Source organism: Podarcis bocagei (genome assembly GCF_964188305.1).
Source record: "Podarcis bocagei genome assembly, chromosome: 5".
In the NCBI taxonomy this organism is placed as follows: domain Eukaryota; kingdom Metazoa; phylum Chordata; class Lepidosauria; order Squamata; family Lacertidae; genus Podarcis; species Podarcis bocagei.
In genome coordinates this window covers 2,156,684-2,169,208 of record NC_138129.1, presented here as the reverse complement: position 1 = coordinate 2,169,208, position 12,525 = coordinate 2,156,684, and the positions used below count along the sequence as shown (strand labels likewise).

At 48.1% G+C, this 12,525-nt stretch overlaps 1 protein-coding gene across 1 annotated transcript in view; it reads right to left on the bottom strand.

Moving 5' to 3' along the window:
- Positions 1-764, bottom strand: part of LOC308587729 (papilin-like) — a gene marked incomplete at its 5' end in the record, with an annotated part of 45,443 nt that extends 44,679 nt beyond the window's left edge. Inside the window, 2 exons of the mRNA XM_081195497.1 lie at positions 219-284; positions 668-764. Of these exons, the coding sequence (XP_081051623.1) occupies positions 219-284; positions 668-764 (163 nt within the window). The remainder of the gene's footprint in view (positions 1-218; positions 285-667) is intronic.
- Between the last annotated feature and the right edge of the window lie 11,761 nt (positions 765-12,525).

Sequence of the window (12,525 nt, the reverse complement as noted above, 5' to 3'; positions counted from 1 at the left end):
CCTTCTCACGTGTACTACTGGCACACCAGGTACCATCTTGTAAAGAGGCCCCAATAGTGGCACCCTTGGGAGTTTTAGTTTCCAATGCAAAAGCAGCACTACAGGGATGGGGAGCAGGACATCTGGCGCTGCATGGGAGTCAGGGATGGGGGGAAGGACAACTGACCGGCAGCGAAGGAGCCTGCCCACAGACCCAGAAGGGAAAGTGGCGGACATACCAGGGGGTGTTGGCAGAGGCACACCAGGAGGTGCTGGGTGTTCCTCAGATGACGATGACACTGAATCTGTGGAGAAAGGAGAGATTTCCAAGGATTTGACCTCAACACAGTTAAAGCAACAGCAGCTCATACCAAGTTCTTCAGGCAACAGTAGTACCTGTGAAAAGAATCTAGGGGTCTTAGTGGAGAGACAAACTTAACAGGAGGGAATTCAGCTGGATTACGGGTGGCAGGGATGGTTAACGCCCCTTCCTACATGCCTGTTCATGATCAGCTCCCCACCCCCACCTTCCCAAGAATAGCAGCAGCAGCAGCAGCAGCAGCAACAACAGCAACAACTGCTATTTGCATTTTGGAACCCTGTAGATTAAGCGCAAAGGTCCTTGCCAGGGCAACATCACACCTAGTTTTCAAGCACAGCTTCAGGGTTTTGCTCCATGTCCACTCACCTCCCTTAGCTGAGGCAGGTGGCACCCTGGCCCAGAAGGCTAAGAGACCCACGAGGAGGAAGGTGCACTGGGTCTTCTTCATCATCATCATCTCCATGGCACTTTGGCCGGCTCCAGCGTCTGTTTATTTTATACCTCCCATCGGAAAGATGGGAGGGGAGGAGGAAAGAGAGGCACAGCAGCCGGAGCCAGCCCCACCCCTGCTGGAAGAAGGAGCAGGCTGTGTTGCTGCAGATTCACACACCTGTACACCTGAGCTGCTTCTCCTGCCAAGAGAGCCATTGGACGTGCATGGTGCCACACTCCAGGAAGGTGAAGAAACAACACCAGAGTGCAAAACCTCATAGAAAATAAATTCTTAGTAGCTCTATCCTTTTGCTTTTGAATAGATTTCTTGCTCTAAAAATAAAATTTAACAGGTTATGATCTAGAAACACGACCATACCGAGTGACTGTTTTGATATAAGTACTCTATGGCAGTGTTTCCCAACCGGTGTTCCGCGGCACACTAGTGTGCCGTGAGACACCGGCTGGTGTGCCGTGGGAGGGAGGCGGGCGAGAGGCGGCAGGGAGGATCCGCGTCGAGCCGGGGCGGCTCCGCGGTGGTCGTGCCGAGCGGCGGGGCAGCGCGCGCAAAAGGGAGGAGCGCGAGACAGCGGAGGAGGAGGAGGCCGGCATGTCCGGGCAGCAGCAGCAACAGCAGCAGCAGCAACTCCCGGCGACGGCTCCTCCTCCGCCCGCTATCGCAGCCGCCGCCGCCTCAGCTGCCGCCGCCGCCTCAGCTGCCCTCGCTCTGCTGCCTCCTCCCACCCCGGCAAGGGGGAGGGAAAAAACTTTCATTTTTGTGCGTCCCTCCCGGCGTGACGCTGCGCGCTGACGTCACGGGGGCGGGGCTTTAATGGTGGTGTGCCGCGAGATTTTTTTCTGGTAAGCAGGTGTGCCGTTGCCCAAAAACGTTTGGGAAACACTGCTCTATGGCAACTATGTCAGATGTTTTAACCACCCCTGGTAAAATGCCGTTTAAAATGGTCAGCAGGTGCTTCATGAAATCCACCCCAGCACACCGGCCCAATGGCTTTGGATAATTGGCCAAAATGAGCTTTTGAGGCATTAGAACCAAGTTCCATCCTTTTTTTGGACACAAAGCTGGCCGATCCTACGGCGAATTCCCGTCAATGTTTAGGGTCACCAACTCGAAACCTCATAGAATTGTAGAGTTGGAAAGAGCCCCAAGAGATATCTAGCAATTGCAGCTAAAGAATCCCTGGAGGATGACCTAACCTCTGCTGAAAATCCCCCAACCACCTTCTGAGGTTGTCTGTCCCACCGTTGAATAGCTCACAAAGTTCTTCCTTTTGTGTAGTCGGAATCCCCCTTCTTCTCTGATATATTTTCTCACCGAACCCTTCCTGTTCATTGTCAAACTGGAGGTGACAGAAACCCTAGGTAGGTTCTCCGGAAGGATCTCTCTGTCCCTGTGATTACACCTGCAAAATAATGTTTTGAACCCCTCTATTTATATTGCGCTCTGTAGGGCTGAGAGCTTCACCTTCCTCAGAAAGCTGGACTCCAAAAGTTCCTGAATGCTGAACCACAGAGGGAAGATTCCAGACTTCCAACCAGGCTCAGAGCTATGTAGAGACTAAAATTAAGAACAGTCTGTCTGAGCATGTGCAGAGATCATTTCCCACTCACTATGGAGCAACCCTAGCTTGTTTCCACAGTCCTCAGTCCTGGAACTAGCTTCCAGGCCAGATATGTAGCTGTCAGAGTTGGGAAATGCTCTCTGCTTTCTTTTTATTTTTCCTATCAGTAAGGCAGCTCTAGTGGGACGCGGGTGGTGCTGTGGGTTAAACCACAGAGCCTAGGACTTGCCGTTCAGAAGGTCGGTGGTTCAAATCCCCACGATGGGGTGAGCTCCCGTTGCTCGGTCCCTGCTCCTGCCAACCTAGCAGTTCGAAAGCACGTCAAAGTGCAAGTAGATAAATAGGTACCGCTCCGGCGGGAAGGTAAACGGCGTTTCCGTGCGCTGCTCTGGTTTGCCAGAAGCGGCTTAGTCCTGCTGGCCACATGACCCGGAAGCTGTACACCAGCTCCCTCGGCCAGTAAAGCGAGATGAGCACCGCAACCCCAGAGTCGTCCGCGACTGGACCTAACGGTCAGGGGTCCCTTTACCTTTAAGGCAGCTCTACCAAGGAGTAATCTCAAAGATGTCATATCCTCTTCCAAACCCGGGGTCTTGCCCGGGAGGCTCCCAGCAACATGAACCCCATGGGGCTTGTTAGAACATAGGAACATAAGAAGAACATTTGCTGGACTCGTGGGCAACCAGTTGCCTCTGCTGGGAAGCCCAGAAGCAGGATTCAGGCACAAAACGAACTCTCCTCTCCTGCAGTTTTCAGAAGCATAGTCCTCTTGGCTAGTAGCCATCAATAGCCCTCTCATCCTCCTTGAATTTGTCCAACCCTCTTTTAAAGCAATCTAGGTTGGTGGCATCTCTGCCTCCTGGGAGGGTGAGTTCCCTAGTTAACTACGCGCTGCATGAAAGAGTCCTTTCATTTCTCTGTCCTGGTCTCTGTCTGAACTATTGTCAAGGGTGATGGGAAGGCAGGGGTGGCCACTATCGTCCCATGAGATGAAAAGGGCAGGTCAGAAGGATCCAGACCCCACAGAGAAGGCCAGGAGGACTCCACAATATGGTTTGGTGGCGGACACACCTGGGTGGGGAAAGTGTGAGCTGAAAGGGAGATTGGTTTGATTTGGGCCACTGCTAGATCACACTTGCACCCATTTCACATGAACAGCAGAGCCCCCAATGGGAAACCAGTAGGCAGGATTTGAGCCAAGAGTCTTCTGCCATCCAGTTGTCTCTTGCAACTGGAATTCAGAAGCATTGCTGCTTCTGACTTTGGAAGCAGAGTTGAGCCATCAAAAGCCTTATTCTCCTCCATGAATTGGTCTAATCCTCTTTTAAAGTCATCCAGGTTTGTGGCCATCACTGTCGCCTGATTTTTGAGCTCTCTGTATATTTTGGTTTCATATAGCTCTTTGGGCTAAAGTGGATTAATGAACAATGATGCCGACAATGATGAACTAAGCCATGGGTAGGCAAACTAAGGCCCGGGGGGCCGGATCCAGCCCAGTCACCTTCTAAATCCGGCCCGCAGATGGTCCAGGAATAAGCGTGTAGAATGTGCCCTTTTATTTAAAATGCATCTCTGGGTTATTTGTGGGGCATAGGAATTCATTGATTCCCCCCCACCACAAAAAATAGTCCGGCCCCCCACAATGTCTGAGGGACAGTGGACCAGCCCCCTGCTGAAAATGTTTGCTGACCCCTGAACTAAGCGATAAGTATCAAAGACGTAAGACAAAAACTCCATCTTGGAAACGCAAAGCCACCTCAGAAAAAAAAGAAGGAACTCTTGTCGTCGGCTTTCTCTTTCCAGACAAAGGATCATTCTGTTCATTTCTGAGCCTCCACCTTTCCATGGAGAAAGTCCTGACCCAGTTCTTAAAAATAATGTCCACACTTTGTTCTAAGGAAACAATAGATTAATAAGGAGCAGACGCAATTCTGGTGAACAAAAAGAGAAAAGTGTGTGACTCCTTAGAAGCATCTGGTTGGGCAAGAGGAAGCGAGATCCTGAGGGGCTGAATAGGCAGCACCCCAAGAAGGCAGGCAGGGAACTGACTTGGGGACCCCACTTCTGTTCCCTGCTCTGAGAATCATTCCCCACTGAGACCCAAAGAAGCCTCAGGCTTAGCAGAAGACCAACGATTGGCTACAAACACACCCACAGCATACATTGAAAGCCAGGAACCTTGGAACAGGAGCTTTCCCCTTGCAGACCTACAATTCCCAGCACCTTTAACAAACTACAGTTCCCAGGATTCTTTGGGGTCGGTGTGGAAAATGTGCCTGAAATTTGCTTTCAGTATATGGGATTGTTTGTTTGTTTGTTTGTTTGTTTGTTTATTTACACCCAGACCCTTTTCTCTAGGGAGATCAAGATGGTGCCCAGGTGGTTCTTCCCCACCTCATTTCATCCCCCCACCACCCTGAGAGGTAGGGTAGGCTAAGAGGCAGTGACTGGCCAAGGTCACACCCAGTGAGCTTCCTGGATGAGAGGGAGATCTGAACGCTGGTCTCCTAGGTCTGACTCTAACCACTACACCGTACTGTCTCTGACCAATGAGAGGCCCTTTCACCACTTCCACCTCAAGATCATCTGCTGCCACCTTTTATTTATTTATTGCAGTGGTTGCATTTATATCCTGCCTTTCTGCCAAGGCACCCAAGGTGCTTTGCCTCTCCCGATATGCCCCGTGGAGGACCTTAAGGCCCATAAATAGCAACACCCTAGAGTTCCCGGGCCAGCTTTGGTTTCCAAACGTTTTGGAAGTCGAACGGACTTCTGGAATGGATTCTGTTCAACATCCAAGGTATGACTGTAGTACTGAATCAGAACAAGCAGCAGTCTGTTAAAAACCCGGCTGAAGTTTGCTCCGATTCTTTGTTAAGGAGCGTTTCTTCCCATGGGGAAGCGGAGGGAGAAGCAGAAATGCGTATGAGCACATACCCACCAGCATTTCCCTAATTAAAATTGAGACACACATCTTTTGGTGCTGCGCAAATCAGCTGGCTCGGACGTCTTTTGGCAGCAGTGACCCCTGTGAGAGCACGGCACCACTGGCAGCACAAGCGGCGGCTCGTTCCTGGGACATTCCGGGATCAAATCAGAAACCAGGATGGATTATGACAGCTGCTGTTTCCCTTACAGTGCAGTGCTAGAGAACAGGAGCTCTTTCTCACTCGCAGGTCTTCCTGGCATGCTACATTTCCCACTGCGGTTCTGCCCAGGGCCTGCAAGATCTCTCCCCCCCCCCACCGCATTGTTCTGAACGGCAAGTGACTTTGATCTTGCACAATACCTTTGATAGCATCACAGAGGCATCAAGATGTTCTGAGATGTTATGTGCAACCGATAGGGATCTTATTGTGAGCAGGGAACACTCAGTCTCTGTCACACAGACCTGGCTGCTGGGCCTGCGCATGTCGATCTGCAGCAGGTTTGAAATCTGCCTGCAGAAGGAACTCTGCAGGGATCTTCTCTGAAATATACTCTGAGTCGAGTGTGAATTTCATGCTCTTTATTCAGCTCCTAGCAGCAATGAATGAAACTCCCCCCAAAACGTCTAGCGCTCTCTCTCTCTCTCTCTCTCTCTCTCTCTCTCTCTCTCTCTCTAATATTTATTAAGGTTTTTTTTAAGTAATACAGTAAAAAATAAAAAAGAAAAAAGAAAAATACAAAATAAAGACAGTTAAAAAAAAAAAGACACATATTTTCTGTCACTTATTTTCCTTTAACTTATTTCCCGGACCTCCTCATACCTCCCTTTTTTGTATTCCACTTCAAATTATTGGTTCAGCAAATCCTTACCATTAAATTCTAACCCATTTATAACCCTTTTTTCATATTCTCTTAAAGCATTACAGCTGGAAACCCCCTAATTACTATCCAACATCATTCTATCCTTCATTAATTTTACAATATTTCTGTAGATAATCTTTAAATTTCTTCCAATCTTCTTCCACCGACTCTTCTCCCTGGTCTTGGATTCTGCCGGTCATTTCTGCCAATTCCATGTAATCCATCACCTTCATCTGCCATTCTTCCAAGGTGGGTAGATCTTGTGTCTTCCAATACTTTGCGATGAGTATTCTTGCTGCTGTTGTAGCATACATAAAAAAAGTTCTGTCCTTCTTTAACACCAATTGGCCGATGATGCCCAGAAGAAAGGCCTCTGGTTTCTTCAAGAAGGTATATTTAAATACCTTTTTCAGTTCATTATATATCATTTCCCAGAAAGCCTTAATCCTTGGGCACGTCCACCAAAGGTGAAAGAATGTACCTTCAGTTTCTTTACATTTCCAACATTTATTATTGGGCAAGTGATAGATTTTTGCAAGCTTGACTGGGGTCATGTACCACCTGTATATCATTTTCATAATATTCTCTCTTAGGGCATTACATGCCGTAAACTTCATACCTGTGGTCCATAACTGTTCCCAGTCAGCAAACATAATATTATGTCCAACATCTTGTGCCCATTTAATCATAGCAGATTTCACCGTTTCATCCTGAGTATTCCATTTCAACAGCAAGTTATACATTCTTGACAAATTCTTAGTTTTGGGTTCTAACAGTTCTGTTTCTAGTTTTGACTTTTCCACCTGGAAGCCAATTTTCTTATCCAAATTATATGCCTCCATTATCTGATAATAATGAAGCCAATCTCTCACTTTGTTTTTTAATTTCTCGAAACTCTGCAATTTCAATTTGTCTCCTTCTTGTTCCAAAATTTCCCAATATTTCGGCCATTTGGCCTCCATATTGAGCCTTTTCAAAGCTTTCGCTTCCATCGGTGACAACCACCTTGGGGTTTTATTTTCCAATAAATCCTTGTATCTTATCCAAACATTAAACAATGCTTTCCTGACAATATGATTTTTGAATGCTTTGTGTGCTTTGACCTTATCATACCATAAATATGCATGCCATCCAAATACGTTGTTAAAACCTTCTAAATCCAAAATGTCTGTATTTTCAAGAAGTAGCCATTCTTTCAACCAGCAAAAAGCTGCTGATTCATAGTAAAGTTTAAAGTCTGGCAGGGCGAATCCACCTCTTTCTTTTGCATCAGTTAATATCTTAAATTTTATTCTGGGCTTCTTGCCCTGCCAGACAAATCTAGAAATATCTCTCTGCCACTTCTTGAAACAGTCCATCTTGTCCACAATTTGCAATGTCTGAAACAAAAACAACATTCTAGGCAATACATTCATTTTTATCACAGCAATACAACCCAACAGTGAAAGCTTCAAGTTTGACCAAATTTCTAAATCTTTTTTCACTTCAGCCCAGCATTTTTCATAATTGTCTTTAAATAAATTCCCATTTTTTGCTGTCATATTAATCCCCAAGTATTTCACTTTCTTAACCACAGTCAAGCCTGTCTCATTCTGAAACCTCTCTCTTTCAATCGGTGTTAAATTTTTCTCTAAAACCTTAGTTTTTAGCTTGTTCAGTTTAAATCCTGCCACTTGACCAAATTCTTGAATCAGTTCTAAAACTCTTTTAGTACTAGATTCTGGCTCCTGTAACGTCAATACTAAGTCATCTGCAAATGCTCTCAGTTTGTACTGTTTGGCTCCGACCTGTATACCTTCAACCAACCGGTCCCTTCTAATCATATTTAGCAGAACCTCCAGGACCGATATAAAAAGCAGTGGGGAGATTGGGCACCCCTGTCGTGTCCCTTTTTCTATCTTAAATTCTTCCGTCACCACATTGTTTACAATTAGTTTAGCCTTTTGTTCAGAGTATATTGCACCTAGACCATTTTCAAAACGTCTAGCTATATATACATTATTTACACAATGGGCCGCATGTGATTGACTAATTCCGGGCTGCTCCTGTAGGCCAATCAGGTTGCGGCTTCACTTCCTCCAGAAGCCTGATTGGCTGCTCCTGCAGGCCAATCAGGTCACTGATTCACTTCCAACTGGAGCTGGATTGGGTGGCTCCTGCGGACCAGTCAGACTGCTGCATTCTGGATCCTATTGTTCTAGGATTCAGCTCAATACATAACTCTTTCTTTCTTTCTTTCTTTCTTTCTTTCTTTCTTTCTTTCTTTCTTTCTTTCTTTCTTTCTTTCTTTCTTTCTTTCTTCCTATAAATGATTTTTATTGGTTTTACGTATAATCACTTTATGCAACCTCTTACTTCATCTCTTTGGCTCGACTGAACCTCATGACTTCCCTCCCTCGCATCTGGTGGTTTGCAAAATTAATCTTCACATCTTCACATTTCGCTTCGTTTCCTACCCTTGTTATATCATTACCTAAAATATTATATTACTCAACCTGGATAGGTAGCAATTTCATCTTACAGATCTTCAGATAACCTTGCTAATGATGTTAATTGCTTCCAGTTGTATTTCAAATATAATATAAATTTGTTCCAGTCCTTTTGGAATGCTTGGTCTCGCTGGTTCCGAATTCCTCCTGTCAGTTTCGCCAGTTCTGCAAAGTCCATCAACTTCATCTGCCACTCTTCTTTTGTTGGTAACTCCTGTTGTTTCCATCTTTGGGCTAACAAAATTCTTGCCGCAGTTGTTGCATATAAGAATTTTTTTTATCTTGTCTCGGTATCTCTCTACCCACTATACCCAATCAAAAGGGCTTGTGGGGATCCTCTCCTTTCTTAATAAGTTCCTCAAAGGCAGGGTCGTCTTACCCATAGAGGCTAGTGGCACGGGACGCCAGGGCGCCAAGTTCTGGAGGGTACCAGGGAAGAGGCGGAGTGTGATGGCCTGGGAATCAGATTCAGAGGCTGAACCTGAGGAATCCCAGCCTGCACAGGGGTCCCTGCCTCCAGGGCCGGCTGAGCAGGGGCTGGGGCTTGAACCTGAAGGGCCCTCATCTGTGCCGGATCCTCAGGAGCAGACACCAGCTGAATCCGCTCTGGCTCCGGAGGTGACTGAGGACCCATTGCCTGCAGGTGCTCCTCTCTCAGCCCTGTCAGGGGAAGGTGAGGTTGCCTCTGGGTCCAGTAACCCTCCAGCCTCTCCAGAGGCTCAGGGCAGAGAGGCGGGGGAACTAAGTTCCCGCAGGAGGAGTGCTTGCCTCCAGGCCAGGAGAGGCGAGTCACCTGTGGACCGGGGCCACCCTATGCCTCAGAGGAGATAAAGGCCAGCCCGCCCAGTCCCAGGTTGTGGGAGCAACATTGTTGGTTACCTGTTCCTGCCGGCATCCTGTCCTGCTTTCTGCCAGAGTTCCTGACCATGCCCGACTCCCTGCCTTGGACCCCGCTTCAGCCTCGGACCAGACACGGACCACGCTGAATGGTAACCCCCCCCCCGGGACCAGTACATGGAGGCTGGACGCAGCGCCTCCCGGCTGTTAGGATATACAGTGGTGTCCCGCAAGACGAATGCCTCGCAAGACGGAAAACCCGCTAGACGAAAGGGTTTTCCGTTTTTGAGCTGCTTCGCAAGACAATTTTCCCTATGGGCTTGCTTTGCAAGACGAAAACGTCTTGCGAGTGTTACGATTTTTTTCCGCTTCCCCCCCCTTTTCTAAGTCGCTAAGCCGCTAATAGCCTTTTAGCCGCTAATCCGCTAAGCCTTTAATAGCCGCTAATAGCGCTAATCCACTAAGCCGCTAATAGGGTTGCTTCGCAAGACAAAAAAACCGCTAGACGAAGAGACTTGCGGAATGGATTAATTTTGTCTTGCGAGGCACCACTGTAGTTCCATTCCACCTTTAGAACAGATGTGTGGCTTGTTGTAGGTCACATGTCTGTTTACTTCCAGCACAGTCTGCTGGGGACTTCCATTGTATATTGCTTTTGTTATACTGCTTTTTGCTTGGACACGAAGGGAAGCAGACATGTTTTTCCTTCATTCCTGATGCTGAATAAACACCTGTAAATATGCTTGCATATGCCTCTGTCCGCCACTTCCATTGTGAAATGTTATTCACTCTGCTGATTAGAGCGTTCTCAGTCTCTGAAGGCTTCCGAGGCTTGAGTCACTGATAGATGCTGTTCCAAGAACCGGAGTTCGCCCGGCTGCCGGCCAGTGGCTGGAGCCAGCTGGGGGCCTGCCAATTGACCCCGTCTCCCTGGACGCATCCCAACACCGACATCAGCTCACTACCCTTGCCATGCCGCGCCGAAGCAGCGCTGCGCTGCGCCCGGAGCCTCCGTCTGCCCTGGCCACCGCGGCACGAAGCGGCCAGCTGAGCCGGGAGGTGCCATGTCCAGCCTCCGCCTCTTCCCCGCCGGAGGAGCCGCCCTCCAGGTGCTGCCTGCTTCCTCCAGCCCCGCTGGCAGCGCCGTCCTCCCTACAAAACTCTGGGAAACGGGAGGGGAGTGCCAGAGGGAACTTTGCACCTCGTCGCCGGATATGCTTAAGACGGCCCTGCTCAAAGGGACTCTCTTCTGTTCCCATTAGTTTAGCTATTGGTCCTGACTCTGCCTTCTCCTCTCCTGCCGGTGCAGAAAGAGCAGAGCAGCCTTCTCCAGCCTGAGGCTCTCAGGATCTTTTGGAGCCCCAGCTCCCAATGGCCCCAGCAATGGTTGCCAGGGAGCGTGGGCAAGAGGAGTGTCATCAGCTCATTCCTGTGGAACACTCTGCCACTGGAGATTCTGTGCCAACTTTGTTACTTCTGCTGGATACAATCTTGCTTAAAATGTATATAGGAAGTGCAGTGTAAGCGATGGAAGTCAATCAATGAAGTTTTATTATTGAGATATTTGTAGAATAAATTTGGAAGAAATTCTTCCAGCTTTTCTTCTTCTCCTTCTTCTCTTTATTTTTTCTTTTTCTTTCTTCTTTTCTTCCTTTTTCTCTTTTGTTCTTTTTTTTGTATATGTGTGCTTATCTCAAATGTATATGTATGTATGTATTTGCAATATTTTGTTTATATGTTGTAATTATGTTAAATAAATTAATAAAAATTAATAATAAAATAAACTTCTGCTGAATATATCTCTATTCCACAAGGTCTGGGCAGGCAATTAACAATACATTCATCCGCAGTGGCTAATGGTTAACTCTTCCATGGTTTTTATTGTACAGCTTTTATGTTTTATTCTTGTAAACTGCTGTGATGCATGTTTTTAATGACGCAGTGATCTATATATATATATATATATATTTATAAACGAACAAGCATGGTGCCTTCCAGCGGTTGTTGGGCTCCATCACCCACCAGCCCTTGCCAGCATGGCCAAGGGTCAGAGAAGAGGGCACTGTGATGCTGGCACCACTCCAGACTGGAAGTCGCCCTGCTGCAGGCTTGCATTAGGCGCCACCTTGGAAATAAAGAGCACTTGCCTCTTCCCTCAGAATTCATACCAGGCTCAAGGACCCCTTTACGCTGCCCTGCTATGCGGGGTGAGGGGTGGGGTGCTTGCTTTTCTGATGTGGGGAGGGGCAGCAGGAAAAGGCGGGCTTTGGACAGGCTGCATAGGCAGGCAACGCCAAGAACTGGACTCAGGGGGTGCTGGTGTTTATCCTGGAGAGTGAAGATGATCAGAGCAACCTCCCCAAAGATGGAGGGAGGGCAGTTGTTGCCAAGCAGTGATAACTAGAGACTGAGTTTCCACACAATGAACCTGGGCAACCAGCGGCAAAGTCCCAAGGGCGGGTTTCTTTTGCAGCCCAGGTGCTGAGCATCTGACCTGCAGAGCTGCCCCCAGCAGTTAGTACATCCTGGGATCTAGGCTGAGAAAAAGCTTGACCTCTGGAACATGCTCACCTCAACATGGGGAATTGCAGTTGTCCTATCAACCAACCCTCAGGTCTGCGGCTGTTGAATAAAGGTAAAGGTAAAGGGACCCATGACCATTAGGTCCAGTCGTGACTGACTCTGGGGTTGCGGCGCTCATCTCGCTTTACTGGCTGAGGGAGCCGGCGTACAGCTTCCAGGTCATGTGTTCAGCATGACTAACCCACTTCTGGCAAACCAGAGAGCGCACGTAAACACGGTTTACCTTCCCGCTGGAGCGGTACCTATTTATCTACTTGCACTTTGACGTGCTTTCGAACTGCTAGGTGGGCAGGAGCCGGGACCGAGCAATGGGAGCTCATCCCGTTGTGGGGATTTGAACCGCCAACCTTCTGATCGGCAAGTCCTAGGCTCTGTGGTTTAACCCACAGCGCCACCCGCGTCCCAAGCAGCTGCTGAATGCCGAGTGCTAAATTGGCTCAGAGTAAGGCCTCCCTCATCCATGATCCATGCAGATGAGGAGGTTGAGCTGGTCTGTACCACTGGAACGTGGGGG